The sequence below is a fragment of the Podarcis erhardii genome (genome assembly GCF_964252035.2).
Source record: "Podarcis erhardii genome assembly, chromosome: 17".
NCBI lineage: Eukaryota > Metazoa > Chordata > Lepidosauria > Squamata > Lacertidae > Podarcis > Podarcis erhardii.
Window position 1 is genome coordinate 28,751,947 of NC_138515.1, and position 22,285 is coordinate 28,774,231.

Sequence of the window (22,285 nt, forward strand, 5' to 3'; positions counted from 1 at the left end):
TGCATGAACCCTCCTGTCCCACCCCATGATACGAAGTACCCTTTTCGTCTGGAGTTCTCCCTTGCTCCCACTAGGTGAAGCTGTGGAGCCAGGCTTCTAAAAGAAAACAGTATTATTACATTTTCCTTTCTAAGAGCTCAGGTGGCAATTAGTCCCCCGCCCCTCTCTCTTTTTACTTCAGACCCTTGTGAAGCAGTGGATACCCTGAAGAAGTACAGTAGTACCTCAGGTTAAGAACTTAATTTGTTCTGGAGGTCCGTTCTTAACCTGAAACTGTTGACCTGAGGTACCACTTTAGCTAATGGGGCCTCCCACTGCTACCGCGCCACCACCGCACAATTTCTGTTCTCATCTTGAAGAAAAGTTCTTAACCTGAGGTACTATTTCTGGATTAGCGGAGTCTGTAACCTGAAGCGTCTGTAACCCAAGGTACCACTGTACTTGGAAGTGAGTGATGGGCTTGGATGAGGGCTAACAAACTGAACCACCTGAGCTGCTGGTGAACAAGTCTGGCAAACCAAGGATGTAGTGTTTCGACTCCTTCCAGAGCAGGTGGTGCTCCCCTTTAAGAACCTGGTAGCGGCAGGGCCACCACACAGCTTGAGGGCATCAATAGCTCACAATGCCTCGTACTAGCTCAAGCACAGGCAAACTTGGTCCTCCATATTTTTTTCAGACTACAACTCCCATCATCCCCGACCACTGGCCCTGTTAGCTAGGGATGATGGGAGTTGTAGTCCCAAAACATCTGGAGAGCCGAGTTTGCCTATACCTGTACTAGCTTCAGCTCAGGGTGGCCTCTGTGCCCCTTCTTGGAGTGAGATGACCTAGCCAGTGACATCGGGTCAGTTGATGACGTCCCAGGCGCACGCCGGGAAGGGGGCACACATGTGCACTGGACGGGGTGGCATGTGTCCCAGGTGTGGGGGTGCCAGCCCAGCCAATGCCACCAGAGTGGCCCCACCCCCACCAGAGCAATGTGTTGAGCTGCCTGCCCACCTGTGCAAGGAGCAGCCTGGCCGGCCAACACAGTCCTTGGCGGGCAGAGGAGCACTGGATCGAACCATCACCTGCGTGGAGGCACCTGGTTCGTGCCCCTTCAAAAACTGGGCGCCCAGCGCCACAGCCCCCCTAACACCCCCCCCCCCATGCTATGCCCCTGGACCTGGCCACAAGTGCTCATCTTCTAGTTACACCCAGACTCTTGCAATACATGTACATGGGACTGAAAATACAAAAATAAAACTAAATCAACCCAGGGATTATATCAAATCAATCTTCTAGTGCCCAGGAACTACTTTTCCTCCAACATGCAGGAGCCAGACAACTGGGACTGACTTCTGTGAACATATTATCCAGTAACTAAGGGAGCTTCAAGGAGCTGGTTTGGCTTTCAAAGCTGTACATGGTTTTAAGTTTGGCTTAGCGTGTTGTCCAAACCCAGGCTTGTGTTTAAGCTTTCTCCCTGCTAACTACAAGTTTTTTTGGGGGGGAGGTTTTGGTAAGCCATGGTTTGGCTTACCGTGTCCTGCAAAGGCCACTGTGACTGACACAAGCACAGAGTTGTGCCCGACACTGGGGGGTGGGGCCTGACGTAACCCATGCAGTGTGTGTGACAACACATGCATCGCGTATTGCGTGCATGACTGTTGCATTGAGGGAGGCCAACCAGAACTCCTCTCATTGTGACATTCACCCGCAAGGGAATATTGGTCCATGCAGCATCAGGAAATGCCACATGGCCCAGGGTGACTTCCTGCCAGGCTATAAAGCGTCAGGAGATGCCCCGCAGCCAGGGGCAACATCCCACCAGGCCATGCAGCGTCCCATATTGCTGCAAGAATATGGGGAAACAGAAGTGAAATTAACAGATTTGTCCATTGCTAGGCAATGAAACAACTGCAAGTGCAGCTGGGTGCAAAGGAACAATGGAAATAAATCAAAAGACTACTGACCCAAAACCACTTTTTCTTTCTTTCTTGCATAATTAGTTTGACAGTGTCATTCTCTCTTTCTTTGTATAACTTTGTTTACAAACCTTTGTTTTAATCCACATAATTTTCTCCCCATCCTTCTGTGAGGATACTGTCGTCGTCTGTAGGCATGAAGGTTCTCCAGCTGGTCCTTGCTTTTCTGATTCGTCCTGCTGTCCCAGCTGCCGACTTCTGTACCCTTTCTTCAGCAGTGCAATGGTCATTCTTATAAGATACAGTTCAATATCTGCAGGGACTAGTGTTCTAATGGCTTTCATTTGTGTTACATCTTGGAAAGGGGAAAAACAACCATGCACTAATTATTATTTGGGAAGAGGGGAAAAAAACCCACTGTGAAGAACTGCTTTAATTTCCACAAAATCATATTTAAGTTTGCAGTCAAAGCCTGTCATACTCAGAAAAGATCTGTTGGATGGGATGCAATGAATGAATCCCATCAGCGGGTTTCAACTATCGAGTCCCATTCCTCCCATGAAAATTAATGCACGTGACTAACTTAGGTCCAATGAAAAACCTAGACAGCATCTTAAAAAGAAGAGACATCACCTTGCCAAGAAAGGTCCATACAGTTAAAGCTATGGTTTTCCCAGTAGTGATGTATGGAAGTGAGAGCTGGACCATAAAGAAGGCTGATCGCCGAAGAATTGATGCTTTTGAATTCTGGTGCTGGAGGAGACTCTTGAGAGTCCCATGGACTGCAAGAAGAGCAAACCTCTCCATTCTTAAGGAAATCAGCCCCGAGTGCTCACTGGAAGGACAGATCCTGAAGCTGAGGCTCCAGTACTTTGGCCACCTCATGAGAAGAGACGACTCCCTGGAAAAGACCCTGATGTTGGGAAAGATGGAGGGCACAAGGAGAAGGGGACGAGGGAGGACGAGATGGTTGGACAGTGTTCTCGAAGCTACCAGCATGAGTTTGACCAAACTGCAGGAGGCAGTGGAAGACAGGAGTGCCTGGCGTGCTCTGGTCCAGGGGGTCACGAAGAGTCAGACACGACTAAACGACTAAACAACAACAACTTAGGTCCACCAATGTCAATGGTAAAATTTAGTTGGATACAACCAAAAGAACCCTCTATATACAGAGCAGGCAAATAACTTTTTTTTACGGTCCAGGGAAAGTTGAACTTTGGATAAAACAATATAGAATAATAATCATTTTTGCACATGCCACCCCCAATTCTGTAAAGCCAGAACCCCATAAATGTAGGTTATCTTAATAAGCATTCACAAATTCATCTCAGAAACACCAATGAAAACAAAAGCTATTATCTTCTCTACTTCTCTCTGAATTTGCAAAGTTGTGCAGATGGGACCATTTTCTTTTTTCCAGTTTAAACTCTACGTGTTTTGATAAAACACTGGCAGTTTCATTATGAGGTGCCGTATTCATATCACAATTAATTAGGCTCATCTTTGCCCAGGAATGGGCCATTTTCAAAGGTACTGAAGCTCTCATATTTGGTCCGTATCTCAAGAATATCATTTATTAGAGGCTGCAGTGCTTGGCTGAACTTTTCACCTGAGTTGATGGGAGGGTTTTGAATGACTTTCATGATCATCTCTTGTATCTCAGGAGTGAGACCAGCACGTTGTAAATTGACTGGGTAGCCAGCTTTCAAGGCTTGGGATAGATGTGTGCCAACCACAGTAAGAGGCAAAGACCGTTGGTCACTTATACTCCTCTGAGGACACAAGAAAGACAGCAATCAGAAGAGCTACATTAAGTCTGGCCATCAAAACCTTATAGCTGAAAATACATTTCCCCAGAAAGAGAAATAGTTCTTTATCAATAGAAATAGTATTTTGACAATTTCTGGTTTGCTTCACTACACTTTGCTTGGGAGTAGGAAAGGGAAGATAACTTGACACAGGGCTGCCATCTTAGCACCCTAAAAAGTCTGTTAATAATATCTGGCAACAGAGAAAGTGTATGAGGCTCTTGGGGGCTATAAAACGCAATGACGATTTTAACCATTACTGAATATATCAGGCCAATGACCCACCAAGCCAAACACACCACACCCAGATACATACAGTGGACGCTCGGGTTGCGAACGTGATCTGTGTGGGAGGCACGTTCGCAACCCGCAGCGCCGCGTCTGCACACGCATGGGTTGCGATTCGGCACTTCTGAGCATGTGCAAAGCGTGATTTAGTGCCTTTGCGCATGCACAAGCGCCGAAACCCGGAAGTAACCTTTTCCGGTACTTCCGGGTTCGGCATAGTGCGCAACCCGAAGCGTCTGTAACCCGAGGTATGACTGTATTGTGGTCTCTCCATACAGGTATGTTTTGTGCTTGTGTTTTTACAGATTCAGGCAGGATGTGAAAAACCCCAGGTTTGCTTAGCTACCAGTGATGGCTGCAGATTACAAGTTGCTTGCACCTAATAATGCTGGAATATATATATATATAAAAAGGCTGAATGTTGAACTTAATTGTGTAATTCTAGAGCAGTGATGGCCAAACTTGGCCCTCCAGCTGTTTGGGGACTACAATTCCCATCATCCCTGACCAGAGGTCCTGTTAGCTAGGGATGATGGGAGTTGTTGTCCCAAAACAACTGGAGGGCCAAGTTTGGCCATCACTGTTCTAGAGAGTAGATGCCTGTTGAAAAATTATTTGGGCTATAAGTGAAACTATACACTAGTAATAGCACTATTGAATATATTTAGATTCAGGTTAAAAAAAAAAACACTACTTTTCAGTACTGAACACCCTAAGCAGCTGCTTATGCACCAACTATCTACACTTTGACAATTATATTCTTCCCATAAAGAGGACGGCTGTATGTTATGTTTGCAGACTTTCTCCCAGACAGGAGACACCAGGGTGCACCCTGTAATCAATGGTTATTTGATACAAGGCATCAAATTACCTAGTACTAATTGTATTATTGCTCCTTGTTAATTAGTCCTTGGGCATTTTAAATTGGTTGGCTATCTAACAAGGAACACTCCTGGGAGGAGGGAGTTGAGCAGGCAGCAAGCCCCCAGCATCATTGCACAGCAGCACTCTGTGACAAATAAGTGTAACAAAATAAGGTATAGGACTAAGTAGAGGGAAGGTCATGTTCAATGACAATTTTCGGCAGTAGTGAAAAATGCATCCCATATTGATTTATATGCTGTTGGTGGATTATTGTCATTGTCTTGTTGGGCTGTGTATGTGATAAAGGGAAGCCATACTGGGGTAAAGGTGTATTCTTCTGTTTGTCCCCGTGTCAGTTTCAGTTTATTGGTTAATTTTTCTAGTAGGGCTGTTTCCCATACTATTTGGTACCATTGGTCCATGCTTACTCCTGACAGGTCTCTCCAGTGTCTGGTTATGGTGTTTCTGGCTGCTGAAAGTAGGTGGGTTATGAGTTCTTTGTGGTGTAAATGGGCATTGTTGTCTTGGAAGATGTTTAGTAGGGCCAATTCTGGGGTGATGTCTAATACTTGCTTAGTTATTTTACATATTTCTCATATGGCTGTTCACCTACCCACCCCACTCACACATGAAAACAAAGACCACCATAGCCAATCACAAACAAACAACCACACCCTAGGCCAACCCCAACCTCTCTCGCCACCAAAGGAACACAAGTGAACAGCAGAGAACCTGAACAAGCGACGCTGACACCAAACCCTACATACATTAAGCATAATAGAAACATTGCCACCCAACCCCAACCCCACCTATCTTCCCCCCCTCCACCCCTTTTTTTTCCTCCCCCTAATGTCTCAACAAATGAAACAGATTTGTAAAAATGTTATATGGAAAAAAATACGAGAGACATTACACATACTTCTGTAAAACAATAAAATCTTTAATAAAAAAAATGCTGCACTTTTTGGTGGGCGGGCAAGAGAGGTTCCTCTGAAAAGAAAATATGCTCTTCCCTATAAAATGAGAACAATGCAGATCCTAGATGAAATGTTCTAACTTATGCTCAGCAATGTTGCCACATAACCAAATCTGTACAGCCACACGGCATCATGTCGCCAACTTCGTGGCCTGATTGCCAATTGGCTGGGATTGCACGTGTAAGATTGTTCCCAGGAAGAAGGCAGCAAAATACCAGTAGAGAAGAAAACAACACCAGAGCAGAAAAGAAATGACAAAAAGAGAGTGGAGAATATAACATTATTTAGTGGGACTAGGGGAACAATTGCTTCCCTCCCCTTCAAAAACAAAGCAGATAAACATTTGGTGTGGCTTTAACAGAATATAGGTTTCAAACCCATTTAAGAAACAGCAGTGAACATTAAACACAACAAGAGTAGCACACTACCAAATGTATTTTGACACCCCTTAGAGACAATTTTAGTTAAGTGGCATAGAAATTGTTGAATAAGATGAGCTTTCGTAGGCCATACTCCACTTTGTAGGCTGCCCCAAACCAGAAAAGCTTATGCCACAATAAACGTGTTAGCCTTTAAGTCTACTTTATTGTTTCTGCTACAACCATTGAACAAGACTTGCCAAACATTAAATGGTGCACTTTGGCCATACAACCTAGGGTTTGTTACAGCTCTGTGCCTTTCTTTATGTTGAGCAAAGTATTAATTGGTGAAGCTTCACACTTTTAGTGTGATGAAGTGCTTCACTAGTTAATTTCTGCCTGTTAGGAAGTGATGAAAGGCACAGATATTTTGCCCACATAAAAAAAAATGTGGCAATTCTAGGACTATCCTATTATAAGCCTGGTTTTTTAGAAAGTTACATTCCACTGACTTTGGTGGAAGAGCCCCTCCCTCCATGTGTGGGAGCCAATTCCCTATATCTAGATTCTATGTAGCTGTGGTACATGTGCACTTATCCCAACCATGTTGGTGGGGCAGGTTGCATGGGTCTCCCACATACAGCTGACACCCTATCAAGAAAACAGTTCCAGTTTAAGGGCATGCATATAGAGGCCTTATACATCCAGATAAGCAGTGCTTAGAATTAAAACCTTGTTGAATCCTAACATTCTGCCACTCTGTTCCAAATACAGTGGTACCTCAGGTTACATACGCTTCAGGTTACAAACTCCACTAACCCAGAAACAGTACCTCGGGTTAAGAACTTTGCTTCAGGATGAGAACAGAAATCGTGCTCTGGCGGCACGGCAGCAGCGGGAGGCCCCATTAGCTAAAGTGGTGCTTCAGGTTAAGAACAGTTTCAGGTTAAGAACGGACCTCCGGAACGAATTAAGTACGTAACCAGAGGTACCACTGTAAGTGTTCTCCCCAAGCCACAGAGCTCACTTATGGCTTGCACTATGCATCAGCAGCAGCCAGTCTTGCACCTTTCAATTTCACAAAAATTAACCAAAATAGATCATAATCCTCTAGAGCAGAGCAGCTATGAAACACAGCTGGAGGTTCAAGAGCTTACCAATGACATGCTCTTTTCCTGAAACAATGTGTAAGTTGTGCGTTCCGATTCTGTTAGAGTGCTGCATCCACCATCCTTCTGAAGATCTATTTCTGGCTGATCTCTGGATCCAGAATTCTTGAAGACATCAATCTAAACAACAATAAGCAAGCTTTTATTATTTAAAAAAATCCTAAAACCTCAAGGAAAGCCACTAACTAAGCAAATGATGTTGATGGCTGAACACCGTCGGAAAGTTAACTATATTTTTCCAGATTAGACAATGTTTTACAGATAACCCAAAGCAGTGACTAGGATTCAAAGAATTTTATGAAGCTATCTTCCATATTACACTCTGGATTGGCTATATTCACATTTTTAAAATAATAATCACGAAAAGGGTACTTTTAGTGTCACTTTTGAGACTCCTTGAGCTAGGTAAAGGTAAAGGTACCCCTGCCCGTACGGGCCAGTCGTGTCCGACTCTAGGGTTGTGCGCCCATCTCACTTAAGAGGCTGGGGGCCAGCGCTGTCCAGAGACACTTCCGGGTCACGTGGCCAGCGTGACAAAGCTGCATCTGCCGAGCCAGCGCAGCACACGGAAACGCCGTTTACCTTCCCGCCAGTAAGCGGTCCCTATTTATCTACTTGCACCCGGGGGTGCTTTCGAACTGCTAGGTTGGCAGGCGCTGGGAACGAACGACGGGAGCACACCCCGCCGCGGGGATTCGAACCGCCAACCATGCGATCGGCAAGTCCTAGGCACTGAGGCTTTTACCCACAGCGCCACCCGCGTCCCTACTCCTTGAGCTAAGCAGTTCTATAATCCTGCAATGCTGATGGCTACCTATATGACTCTGCAATGCCTGCATAAACTTGTTCCACATTCTATATTCATCTGGGACAGGACAAAAGGGAGAAAATACACTACTTTGAAAAGCAGAGACTAGTGGCATGATGACTCTCAGGGCCGCAGAGGCCACAGAAGCAGCACCAACTCCCACCCATCGCTTGATTGTGTGGTGATGAGAGTTCAATGTCAGCCAGCCGTGGAAGGTGCAAATCCATTCATTGCAATGGGCCTACCCTTGCCCTAGAAATTTGCATGGCAGAGACATCAGTGGGTTTCTGCTGACAAGTAAAAACAATCCTTTTTAAAGCCCTTTTGAACTCTAAGGAAATAAATGCAGGGGAGGGAAACATTAATTCAATTACATCTGACCTGTAAATCATTTGCCTGGCAGAACTCCTTGATTGTGACCAGGAGAGGAGCCAGCATGGTAGATTTCGCTTCAGAAACGCCATCAACTCTCTTAATGTTTTCCACAGTTGTAGGCCTGAAGGAAATATTGGAGACGTTCTGTAATTTAACGCCGTGAGCTTCGATACATAAGGTGTATGCAGGTAAGTCTGGATTTTAACAAATAAAACCCTACAAGCTACTACCATCACTGCTAATAATTTCGCCTCTGTAAGAGACCTTGAAAAATTTCGGAAGATTGTTTTCCTCAAGAGAGTAAGAACGTGTAAGCAGGTGACAGGTTTAAAAGCAGGTAATGAAATCTTCTAGACCAGTGCCATTTCTAAGTCATTAAGAATATTCTGTGTTGATTTGCACATGCATGTTCATCATTTGATGACTCTGGAACACTTTACAACTCTCAACTGAATGTGTAAATACTTTGTTTGCATATTACATAAAGATTATCTTAAGTGTGGCTGGTGTGGTTTGTGCACACATTCCCTGCTCCCTATGTCCTAGCCTATTATGGTCTCTGGTCAAATAGATTCTGCTGGTTTTTGTAGCGCTTCAGCTCTGACTACTGTAAAGTGGGCAATGACAGCCCATCATATCATCCTCCCTGGAAAAGACTCGTCTTGCTGGCATAAATTACCGTATATTTCGCTCTATAGGACGCACTTTTTCCCCTCCAAAAATTAAGGGGAAATGTGTGTGCGTCCTATGGAGCGAATGCAGGCTCCTTGGCTTCAGCGATAGCAACGCGAAGCCTGGAGAGCGAGAGGGGTCGGTGCACACCGACCCCTCTCGTTCTCCAGGCTTCAGGGATAGCTGCCTGAAGCCTTTGGAGCGCAGCGCAAGTTCCCGCTGCGCTCCTTGGCTTCAGATGGCTATCTCTAAAGCCTTTGAAGCGCAGCGGGAGCTTGTGCTGTGCTCCGAAGGCTTCGGGTTCCGTTTGCTGAAGCCGGGAGAGCAAGACTCTCCTGGCTTCAGCAAAGAGGGAGAGCTGCACAGCGCCCCTTCAGCGAAGCGGGAGCAGAAATGGAAGGGGCTCCGTTTCTCCTGCCGCTTTGCTGAAGGGGCGCTGAGCAGAGAGGGGGAGAATTTTTTTTCTTGTTCTCCCCCTTTAAAACAAGGTGCATCCTATGGTCAGGTGCATCCTATAGAGCAGTGTTTCCCAACCTTGTGCCTCCAGCTGTTTTTGAACTACAACTCCCATCATCCCTGACTAGCAAGACCAGTGGCAAGGGATGATGGGAATTGTAGTCCAAAAACAGCTGGAGGCACAAGGTTGGGAAACACTGCTATAGAGTGAAAAATACGGTATTAGGTCATCAGACAAGGTTTATCTTCTTACTCAAACCAAAATAAAGGCTTACCTTATCACACTCATATCAACCAGCACTTTATTTGTTGCTAGTACGGCTGGAGGAATGTCCTTCTCATTTGCCAGTTTCTGACGGGCTGTCACTAGCTTGCCATATAGCATCGTCTGTTAAAGGCAAAAGACAACATGTGAAGGCTGTACTGTGATGCATATGAGGGTCTCAGAGGATGAATGGGGATGTGTATGTCTTAAGTAAGTAAACCCAAAAGGTATGTGACTCTGAAGATAAACATGAAGATGAAGAAAGGTAAAGGGACCCCTGACCGTTAGGTCCAGTTGTGGCCGACTCTGGGGTTGCAGCGCTCATCTCACTTTATTGGCCGAGGGAGCCGGCGTACAGCTTCCGGTCATGTGGCCAGCATGACTAAGCCACTTCTGGCGAACCAGAGCAGCGCACGGAAATGCCGTTTACCTTCCCGCTGGAGCAGTACCTATTTATCTACTTGCACTTTGATGTGCTTTCGAACTGCTAGGTTGGCAGGAGCAGGGACCGAGCAACGGGAGCTCACCCCGTCGGGGGGATTTGAACCGCCAACCTTCTGATCAGCAAGTCCTAGGCTCTGTGGTTTAATGGATTGTTTGATTCTGAAGGAAACAGGAAAGATGGACTGTTGAACTAGCAAACAGTATGTACAAAATAGGATGGACAAGCAGGATGTGCCAGATGCTTGGATGAGTTACAGGACATGCAGAGGACATGCTGAGACAAGCCACCTCTGGGTTGACCCAGAGGAAGAGATGGGCTGTGGGGGTTTTTTATGTGCACGCCTGGCCCAGCAGACAGCAGCCACTGTTCTCAAAAGACAAGCTGGGACAAATAAATATTCATAACTATTTGGAGAATCAGCATGACGACAGCTATCATTTAGTCCAACCCCCCGCAATACAAGACAATGAGGGGATTGAACCTGAAACTATATGAAGGTTGGAAAGTCCCTGGCACAGTTGCGTTGCTGTCCTGCTGCAGAAGGAGCTGCCCAAAGACTCTTAAAAGAACCTGATCAAAAGAACCCAAAAATTAAGGGGAAATGTGTGTGGGTCCTATGGAGCGAATGCAGGCTCCTTGGCTTCAGCAATAGCAACGCAAAGCCTCCAAAGCGTAGAGGGAGTGCTCCCTCCGTGCTCCGGAGGCTTCGCGTTGCTTTCGCTGAAGCCTGGAGAGCGAGAGGGGTCGGTGTGCACTGAAGTATGAAGTCTTTGGAGCGCAGCGCGAGTTCCCGCTGCGTTCCGGAAGCTTCAGGTTCCTTTCGCTGAAGCCAGGAGAGTCTTGCTCTCCCGGCTGAACCCGAAGCCTGCGGAGCGCAGCGGGAACTGGCGCTACGCTCCGATGGTTTCAGGCAGCCATCCCTGAAGCCTTCGGATCGCAGCGCGAGTTCCCGCTGCGCTCCGCAGGCTTCGGGTTCCTTTCGCTCCGTTTCTCCCGCCGCTTCGCTGAAGGGGCGCTGAGCAGAGAGGGGGAGAATTTTTTCCCTTGTTCTCCCCCTCTAAAACAAGGGTCCGTCCTATAGAGAGAAAAATACGGTATTTTAGTGGGTCCACCCATCTAGTAGGTATGAATGAGAGGAGTGAATGAGTCATTAATTATCATCTGTTTATAAATAAAAGGTTATAATTTGGGAAAAATCGTGCCATTTTGTCTTTCTCAAAATCACTCTAATCTTGAAGAATCTGCTGTCACAAGTTTTGTGACAGTACGTTTGATAAACATGTTTACATGGAAGCAGACATACATTTAAAGATTACTGATGGATATTGAAGTAATTGTTGATTAACAACATTTCGCCTAACTGTTAACAGGACCACTGATGTTTTCCTTTCTTTCTTTTTTAATGTTTCAGTATTTTAATACAAATACTTCAAAAATCCACAGGTACAAGGCAGCATCTAAAATGGAACACTGAGCTTTCTTTCTCACACACGAGCAAATGTTTATTTGATGATGGCATGTACCATAATATATGCCCGATCTAAATACAGTGGTGCCTCGCAAGACGAAAAGAATCCGTTCCGCGATTCTCTTCGTCTAGCGGTTTTTTCATCTTGCGAAGCAAGCCCATTGACGGCTTAGCGGCTTAGCGCTATTAGCAGTTTAGCGGCTTTTAGTGGCTTATCGGCTTAGCGGATAAGCAGCTTAGAAAAAGGGGGGGAAAGGGAAAAAAAGTCGGAAAAACTCGCAAGACATTTCGTCTTGCGAAGCAAGCCCATAGGGAAATTCGTTTTGCGAAGCGCCTCCAAAACAGAAAACCCTTTCATCTAGCGGGTTTTTCGTCTTGCGAGGCATTCGTCTTGCGGGGCACCACTGTATGAAGAAATTGCATGTTCTTCTGATAATTTTTCTCCTATGCAAAACATACTGAGATGTATTTATTTACTGACATTTATAGATTGCCCTTCACCATTACTTTGGGTTCTCAGTACAAGTTAGCCGTGTAATACATAAACATTAATAGAAAAGGCAACACTACAATGGGAAGGGCATTCTGGTCTCATTCTCCACCCCTAAATGCTTGTGCAAAAAGCTGCATCTCGACCCAGCATCAAAATGTATATAATGCTGAAGACAGATGCACATCAGACGAGAGGGCATTCTTCACTTCAGGAAACTTGATCATTATCTGCAACTCATAAAACTAATCCACTAAGATTTCTTTAATCAGGTGACAGCCCCAGTAAACATGCCTTCAAATAAGGAATCACTTCAGTTGACGTACTCACCTGTAATTCCTTCTCTCTTAGAGATGCAGCAGAATCTGAAGGGGTCAGAAGCAGTGGCAACTGTGCTGTGGCACTATCAAAAGAAAGGAGGCAAGTGTTCTAACTTCAATTCAGCCCGTCTATAGAGCAACTGACACAAAAATCCCTGCACCTTTCCCTTGAAATATCTGGGAAATATCCTTGGAGATAGGCGATATATTGATATATTGCCCCAAACTGGTTTGAAGTCCATATGATGATCTCGGTTTCATAACTTCTGACGTGGCAATATACTGCAAAACAGGATGTGTGTGTGTGTGTGTGTGTGTGTGTGTGTGTGTGTGTGTTATGCAAAAATCACAATGTGGGGGAAACCGTGAAGCCAGCTAATGCTTCTCTCGATTCCTGCAGCTCCTGTTAACTCTTCCAGCTCAGCTCCCCCCGCCTGATGCCCCCGCCTGATGCAGGGGGCAGAGAATCACAAGAGCAGGCACTGTCAAAAATCACGATGCAGGAGAAACCGTGAAGCCAGCCAATGCCTTTGCACAGCTCCATCCTTATTTCACACATCGTGATATATCAGTCTGTTGCAATGTTTAGTTGGTGATATATCGTGATGTTGAAAACCAGATATTGCCAGCCTTACTTGGAAAGTTTTACCAGTGAGTGAATCCAGAACCCACTGTACTGTGTCCTCCATGGACGACAAAGCTCCAGCACAGCTGCCACTAGCAGCAAAGGGAGGGGGTGTTTGTGGAACATGTGGACAGGAGCAGGAATGTCCATAAGCCTGACTTTGGTGTCAGTTCAGGCCTGCATGCCTATCTATGTATTTCATGGTTATGCAGCTATTTCCCCACCCAGCAGTCTACATGCAAGCGCAGGCAAAAGGCAGGTCGCCAGATGAATTGCAGTGGATTGCATGTTTCTGATTCCCAATCATTTACCAATAGCAACAACCAAAAGGCTCCCCGACCCTCAAAATAGTCTGTTAGAATCCCTGTTACGTGGTAACTCAGATATGGTTAAAAAACCATATCTTGTATATGCAGATAATCCCAGTTCATGTGGTACAGTATGCAATTGGCCTCTTTACCCATATTTTGCACCTGGCTGCAGTTGGTGGATTTTGTGGTTCACACACACACACAATCTCTCACTAATCTAAAGCGTGCCCACACTTAGATTAAAACAACTATTGCACAAAAGGCTGTATTTTCATTAGAACTGAAGATTTGATCAAGTTTTAGTTATTTAATCAGTGATGATGACTGCCTGCAGACCTGCATGTTGATGAGTTTTTAGGCCAAGTTGGTTCTGTTAGGCTGCTGTAATAGGAACTAGAAAAATATTGATTTTCCATCTAACAACGATTGGGTTTTTGCTTATTCCACTGTATGTTGTCTTACACACCCTTCAGTCTTTCGCCAATGCATCTGCATTGTGCTTTGGCTAATGTGGTAATTTAGTCATCAATTAATCATTTAAAGGGTGGATGATTAAAGAACCAAAAACTCTTGAAATGATTGACATTACTAATTGTAGCAACAAAGAAAGGCGTTTTTGTAACTGTATTGTCCCACTTACAGCGGCTGACCCGACCAACATTCTCTAAAGAGACCATAGGAAGACTAGATGGAAAAAGGAGATCTGAAAAGATACAGGGGGTGGGTAGAAGGTGGATAACCTTTGGAAGTATTACCTTTTAGCCGAAGTTGAACTTTCTCTAGAGACTTTACTCGGTTCTCGATACGAAAACTTTTCATGCAAAGACATCTTCAGGAATACAAAATCCCAAACAGAAAATGAATACAAACGCAAAAATTTACTTGGAATAAATATTTATAGTAAAATACTCAAAATAATATCAGTAATTTGATAATGTGTTAACGGAATGCATCTCGTTTCAGAAAAACATTTTAGATTCCACTCCTGTAAACTCTCATGGAGATCTGAAGACAGGAGAATATAAAATGTATCCTGACATGATTACTTGACTTCACCTGCCTAAGGTCTATTACGTATATATCTTATGTATTTATTTCAGTTGTGACTAATACACTTTTATTAAAGTCTTAGTATCTTACTTTATTCTGTTATAGTCTATGGACTAATGGAATAAACATTATTCATTCAATCAATAAATCTTTTTAATTTTGCAGTATCCAATAAATCTTTAAAACAATATAGAATTCTAAGGCTTCATTTCCAAGTCCCTTTTGAAACACCTTTCATGAGAGAAGGAATACAGACACAGATCTCATTTGTGCATATTGCTAAGGGAAACCATGATTTGGTGCAAACATTCAGAGAGGCCACAGCAGCTTAGCATGTCCTTCGAGCCCATTTCTCTCTCACACAAACCATAAGCTGAAAAACCAAAGGACAAACCTTGGTGGCAGCTCATGGCTTATCTGAAAGAGTTAAACCACACACCCAGATTCAGACAACATGCTAAGCGAAACCATAGAGTTACCTAAGCTGTGTTTTGGAAGTGAGAACGGAATGTGTTAGGGAAGTGAGAGCTGGACTATCAAGAAGGCTGATCGCCGAAGAATTGATGCTTTTGAATTATGGTGCTGGAGGAGACTCTTGAGAGTCCCATGGACTGCAAGAAGATCAAACCTCTCCATTCTGAAGGAAATCAGCCCTGAGTGCTCACTGGAAGGACAGATCCTGAAGCTGAGGCTCCAATACTTTGGCCACCTCATGAGAAGAGAAGACTCCCTGGAAAAGACCCTGATGTTGGGAAAGATGGAGGGCACAAGGAGAAGGGGACGAGGGAGGACAAGATGGTTGGACAGTGTTCTCGAAGCTACCAGCATGAGTTTGACCAAACTGCAGGAGGCAGTGGAAGACAGGAGTGCCTGGCGTGCTCTGGTCCAGGGGGTCACGAAGAGTCGGACACGACTAAACGACTCAACAACAACAACAAAGCTGTGTTTTGTCTGCCAGAGAACCATGCTTTGTAGAGCTGCTGCACTAACTTGAGAAGTCACCATAGAATATGCCCAACATTTCATGGGGCTCCATATCAGTAGGAAAAATTAACAGTGGTATGCAAGCTCACTTTTAGCCAAGCTAACACCCATCGCTGTGCAATCATCACGTGTACAGCAACTCCAGAGCAAGGAAATATGTGCCCAGGAACCGGGCAGCTAGGCTTGATCCTGCCACCCTATCATCTATAGCAGGTGTGCTGAACCTGTAGTTCTCCAAATGTTGTTAGACTCCAGCTCTCATTAGCCACAGCCAAGATAGCCAGTAATCAGGAATGATGGGAGTTGTGTTCCATTAACAACTGGAAGGCAACAGTTTGGCTATGCCTGACAGATAGCCTGACCAGATCACTGCCTTTGATTAGAAGGCAAGAAGCGATGAAAAAGTGCTGGTTTCTACCATACAGACCTGCTTTTCTGTTGTCAACTGAGGTGACGTTCTATAGGAGGAATGTCTGGTGTTTGAAGAGGTTGACTGATAGCTGGAAAGAGAAGGAAAATTATCTCAGCCTTCCTGATATCAAAAACCATTCCAACAGCAAGATGCACAGCCAAGTCTTCAAAAATTACTTTTGCAGAATGCAAAGTCACAAATGCGAATGATTTCAAAGTGCAGCGTCTATTTACTTTCAGGCCAATCTCTAAGGCAGTGGAGTTCAGCGCTCTGAAAACTGAGGCACTCCTGTAGTATATAACCATATCCCATGAAATCTAACCACTTTTCCCTGTCTGCCACCAATCTGCCATATTTTTTCTTCACCACTTTGGTGTAATAGTAAGGTTAATCCTTACATTCTAGAAGAGAATTGCAATACCTTTCCCCAGCCATACAAACCTGAACAAAACAAACAATGACACATGCCCTTATTCTGTCATATCAAACAGAGGACTCAATTTGAACAATCAGCACAGAAAGATTTAAAGTGGGAGATGGCAACCTTAAATCGTGGTGACATTTGAAAGCCAGAGAAACTTTGTATTTTCTTTCTTTCTTTCTTTCTTTCTTTCTTTCTTTCTTTCTTTCTTTCTTTCTTATTTCATTCAGATTAGTTTTTTTATTGTATTATGAAAAAGCTTCCATTTTTTTAATGAAAAAAACCAAAACAAAACAAAACAATGTACCATTTCAACAGGTGAGCTTTCAAAATGATCCAGACCTAATGTTTGGCAGCCTGGAAGCACTTACACAAATAAGCATTGATAACTTCAGTCCTCAGACAGGCCATGGTTACCTTAAAGGAGACTTCCTTAAGCTCAGTTCCTCATTAGGCTGAAGCAGAAGCTTGTGTCCTGACTCCTTTCTTGCTTTACAGAGCCAGTCTTTACCCTGAGACAGATGAAACAAATTATGGCTCAATATGGTGCTGCCAAGACAATCAATTAATAGAGCACCTTCTTTAGTTGCAAACTTACCGTCTGCGTCAGCTTGCACTTGGTTGTAAATTTGCGTTGGCCAGAAACCTCCATAAGAAAGCCCTCTAAGATCAGTTGCCGACCTAGTGACTTCCACCAGTTCTCTGGCCAGTCCTTCCCACTTCCGAAGAGAGGATGACTTCGGTATTGTTCTGGGAGGCGTTCAGAATACTGAAATTAAAAAAGGAAGAAGCCAAAAATCCAACTAAAATCTGAAGAACTGTTTCAGATGTTCCCTGAACTTCCCATTCCTGCAGAGACCCACTACTTCAGAAGTACTGTATTTTTTGCTCTATAAGACTCACTTTTTTCCTCCTAAAAAGTAAGGGGAAATGTGTGTGCGTCTTATGGAGCGAATGCAGGCTGCGCAGCTATCCCAGAAGCCAGAACAGCAAGAGGGATCGCTGCTTTCGCTGCGCAGCAATCCCTCTTGTTGTTCTGGCTTCTGAGATTCAGAATATTTTTTATCTTGTTTTCCTCCTCCAAAAACTAGGTGCGTCTTATGGTCTGGTGTGTCTTATAGAGCGAAAAATATGGTACCTTCACATCGTTCTCAAGTAGAAGATGCTCACATAAATGGCTGGCCGATATCTGGTTTTCAACACTGAGATATCTCACCAGCTAAACATAGCGCTATACCAATATATCGCAATGTCCGAAATAAGGATAGAGAACTGGATGGCTTCATGGTTTTTCCTGTATCCTAATTTTTGCCAGCACCTGCTTTTGTGATTTGCTGCCCCTGCAGGAGGCAGAAGAAAGCTGAGCCAGCAGAGTTAACAAGGGCTGCAGGAAATGAGAGAAGCCTTGGCTTGCTTCACCGTTTTCCCTGCATTGTGATTTCTGCATAATGTGTTCGTGCACACACCTTGATTTGCAATATATTGCCTGGTCAAAAATTATGAAACCAACATCACGATTTGGACTCCAAACGGGTTTGGGACAATATATTGATATACTGCCCAGCTCTGCTTATGTAAAGACAGCTCTTTTCAGCATGGCTGCATTGTGCAGGAGGAAACCTTTATCCTGGGATTGTATTGGGGTGGGAAAAACACCTAGTAACACCTGATCAGACTGTATGTGACTGCAAGCTTATTTCCATCCACACATATCATTTTTTTTATTGATAAACAGGTGACTCACTATAGGATTACTATGTCTACTTCCAGACTGTTGCTATCTTGTGGGTGGGGTTCAATCGCATGCCAACAAATTCAGATCGTGCAATTTAAGTGGATTTAATGTTCTTGTTGAACAGAATAACTTCTGAAAAATGAACTTTCTGCAGTAAGGAAAGTAAAGGAATAAGAAAATGCACTGGAAAGAGCAGGATAACCATTGCTTAACACCTTGTTGTATAACCTCCCTGTAAACATATCAGAATCAATGATCAATAAGCATAGCCTCCCGTTGTGCAAATGAATCAGGATGAATGTTCAACAAATACAAGTATATAGGCTTCTTCTGAAAAACCTAAGTCACACTTTTCATTCAGTAAGGCACTTTCGCTGGAGATTATCTCATGGTGTTCGGGAGGCTGGTACAAATGCAAAACCAGCATGAGATTAGACATGCTTCCCCACACCTCCTCACTTTCGGAGCATGAAATCTCACCCACACTGCAAACCTAATTATAGGAATACAGTGTTGTTGCATTGACATTGGTGCTCAATGCTGTTTAGCACAGGGTCTAAGACTCTTATTTTCAGCCTTGGTTAGGAGATAGCAACAGGGATTATTTTTAAGTGCCAGCTCAAGTCTGTCGTGTTTGTTTAGGCGTCTAGTGGTTTTTAGTTGCTGTTTTTTTCTATTAAGCTGTTCCCCATGACCTTATTTCATATTTTAATCTTTACCATGTTTTAAACTAACCTTTTTGTGAGACCCTGAAAGGGTCAACCATAGATCCCTTAAATAAACAATCAATCTTGAGATTAAAATGCAAGAAAAAAATATTGCTGAAGTCTAACAAGCATCAAAATAGCATCAGCCACTATATTTTAAAGTTCCGTACTTTTCTTTGTTTTAACAGGGGTAGTATAAGATTTCATTCAAGGCAACTTCTTAATTTGAAGATTCCCAGGAGGACTTGTTCACCACGGAAGACTGACTCAAATTTCAAACAACAGGTGAAATCTGATCTCTCTTGTGACCCACCTGAAACCTGTCTAGGAGCACACCTGTGCATATTGTTACCAAAAGAATCTACTAGGCTGAACAAAACTGAGGATAACACAACTCTTCATAAAGTATGGGTGAATGTTGTAGAAGGTAAACAATGCACATTCATAAGGCACGATTGGTAAAAGGTATTTCCAACCGTAAACACTTTTCAACCCAAAAAGCTGCTGAGTTAAGTTTTACAACCAGAACAAAACTTGATTAGAATTAACATTCAGCTTTCACAACAAGCTCTGAAAATAATCAAGAACAATTAGAGAACACAGACACCTGTCGCAAGAAGTCAATAAAAGAAGCCCCTTAGTGCAAGTGATGGGAAATTTTCTGATGCATTCTAAACCCAGTGTACAAATGTTAACTGCATATAATTTTTTGAGGGTTCTGGTTTGCTGCTGATCTTTCTGCAGTCCACAGAAAATTAAAACAGCAGCCTACAGAGGGAAAGACTGGTCTTCCAGATTGAGTAGGTTGCAGAAGGAGAGACAGTTAAGCACTGGAAACTGCAAGGGGCGAGAAGGTTGCTATGCATGGGTTCTGCTTCCAAGTTTCCCGCAGGCATCTTGTTGGCCACTGGAAGAACAAGATGCTGGACTTTATGGACCATTGGCCTGATCCAGCAGGCCCCACTTATGCTCTTAACTCTCATGTCAAGATAAACCCAACTGGAAGCACAACTCCCCCCACCCCGGCCACATAAAATGTACCTAGGATCCAAAGCACCCTTGCAGTCGTTTGTAATTAGTGTCCAAACCCCCACTCTCAGCAATTAAATGCTTTTTAGAAAAAAAACCACACAGTTAAAATCCACTCCAGTCCTCTTGAACTGGTGTAACCAAGTAAAAACAGAATTTATAATACAATCAAAATGCTAATGTTTTCCTATTTCGAAAAACTGTGGGGATAGAATGGACCCCATACAGCAGGGATGTCCAACCAGTCGACCGCGATCGACAGGTCGACCCCTGCGTGATAGCTGTCGGTTGCGGGCTCATTTTTGTCCACAGTGGAAAAATAACTGTAGAACTGTAGCCCCCTCGCTCTGTCCTTCATTCATGCAGGATAGGTAAAACAGAAGACGGAGTTATCGCTGCTCGTTTGATTTGCGTGGCGATACCCGCCCCATCCCACAAGTGGAATAAATAAAGACACCGGACACCAGAATTTAGGTTAATGGGCGAAAATTGGCCACAACTTTATTGGGTTTCGGACATGGCGACGCCCCCTGGAGTCCTTTAACGAACTACCCTTCTTGAATTGGGGGAGGTGATGGCGCTCCTCCCCCCCCCCCGACCTCATTTTCATGACAATACCCCGGCCAATGCCTAACCGCCAAAACCAAGAAACCACGGAGTTGTGACGATTTGCTACGAGGTAGGCGAAAAACCAAGTGGCAACAAATTCAGCCAATTAGCCAAATGGAAAAAACTCCTACCAGGCCCCTTGCGGCGACCAGCCGAAGCCCATAGCAAACTCGAGATGAACCACTAAAGGGCGGGTGGGTGGGCAACCGCGGCTGCTGCAGAGGAGGGAAAGGGGCGAGCCCGGGCTGCCCTGACCTTAAGTGCCCACAGGTGGGCCCGCCCCCAGCTCCAGCCCATTGGCTGGTGCTGTCCTAAATGAATATTAATGGGGGAAACCCAAGCCCCGCGAGAATGTGGATGGGGGCGTGAGCCCCGCAAACCCCCCCCCCGAGATCGGGAGAGGCTTTGTTGCTAAGTGATTTATGACCTGCCCCCCCTAAAACAGCTTAGGCGTACCCCCCCTAAAAAAAAAGCTCAACAACTCTGAACTCCCCCCCCCAATGGGTAGACCACTACCAATTTTTTATTCTGGGAGTAGATCGCAGTCTCTTGGGAGTTTGACATCCCTGCCATATAGTTTAGGCAACTAACAGTTTTACTTTCTCATCCATTTCAATACAGTGGTACCTCTGGATATGAACAGGATCCATTCCGGAGCCCCATTCGCATCCAGAAGCAAACATAACTAGTGACGGCATGTCTGCGTGCATGCGCATCGCTTTTCACAACTTCTGCGCATGTGCGTGACGTCATTTTGAGCGTCTGCGCATGCGCAAGCAGCAAAACCCAGAAGTAACGCGCTCCATTACTTCGGGGTTGCTGCGGAGCGCAACTCGAACACGCTCAACATGAAGCATATTCAACCCGAGGTACGACTGTAGCAGTATTTCGAAACCCTGATAGATTAGCAAGTCAAACGAGCAGACTCTAAAAAGCGTTGAGAAGTGCTGAATAACAGTTTAAAAGACTTTTTCAAACAGCTCCTGGGACCTAGAGTAACTACATTATGCCTCCTATGGTAATATTTCCCCTAAAACATACCAAACCTGCCTATAGGTAAAGGTACCCCTGCCCGTACGGACCAGTCGTGTCCAACTCTAGGGTTGTGCGCCCATCTCACTTAAGAGGCCGGGGGCCAGCGCTGTCCGGAGCCACTTCCGGGTCACGTGGCCAGTGTGACAAGGCTGCATCTGGCGAGCCAGCACCAGCGCAGCACACGGAAACACCGTTTACCTTCCCGCTATAAAGCGGTACCTATTTATCTACTTGCACTTAGGGGTGCTTTCGAACTGCTAGGTGGGCAGGAGCTGGGACCGAAAGACGGGAGCTCACCCCGCCGTGGGGATTCGAACCGCCGACCATACGATCGGCAAGTCCTAGGCACTGAGGTTTTACCCACAGCGCCACCCACGTCCCTAAACCTGCCTATATTGACATGTTATTATTGGTTTGGGTTTTTTTGCCTGCAGGGTGTATTTCCCTCCGCAGAAGGGATTTATCATCCTGAACTAGTTCAGTCCAGGAAAAGCTTTACCACTTCATTCTGCTGTAAATAAACTGGCCCTTATTATATTGAAGTTACAGGTGGGCAAGCTGAGGCAGAAAGCATGGCTTGCTTTTAGGCACCCACAGCTGAGATTTGAACCAGGGAATTCTTGGCCCCCAGCTCATGCTCTAACCACTGCACAAAAGCAGCTCTCCTACATGAAACACGGTCCCCAGCAAAGCACA

The 22,285-nt window shown here is 44.8% G+C and overlaps 1 protein-coding gene across 1 annotated transcript in view; it reads right to left on the reverse strand.

Annotated features, from left to right (window-relative positions):
* The window catches only part of WRN (WRN RecQ like helicase), a 67,100-nt gene that overhangs the window by 4,308 nt on the left and 40,507 nt on the right, over positions 1-22,285 (reverse strand). The window contains exons 24-33 of the mRNA XM_081844793.1: positions 17,073-17,243; positions 16,892-16,986; positions 16,069-16,141; positions 14,363-14,436; positions 12,682-12,754; positions 9,959-10,071; positions 8,562-8,676; positions 7,361-7,492; positions 3,517-3,679; positions 2,039-2,262 (exon numbers count right to left, since the gene is read on the reverse strand). Of these exons, the coding sequence (XP_081700919.1) occupies positions 2,039-2,262; positions 3,517-3,679; positions 7,361-7,492; positions 8,562-8,676; positions 9,959-10,071; positions 12,682-12,754; positions 14,363-14,436; positions 16,069-16,141; positions 16,892-16,986; positions 17,073-17,243 (1,233 nt within the window). The remainder of the gene's footprint in view (positions 1-2,038; positions 2,263-3,516; positions 3,680-7,360; positions 7,493-8,561; positions 8,677-9,958; positions 10,072-12,681; positions 12,755-14,362; positions 14,437-16,068; positions 16,142-16,891; positions 16,987-17,072; positions 17,244-22,285) is intronic.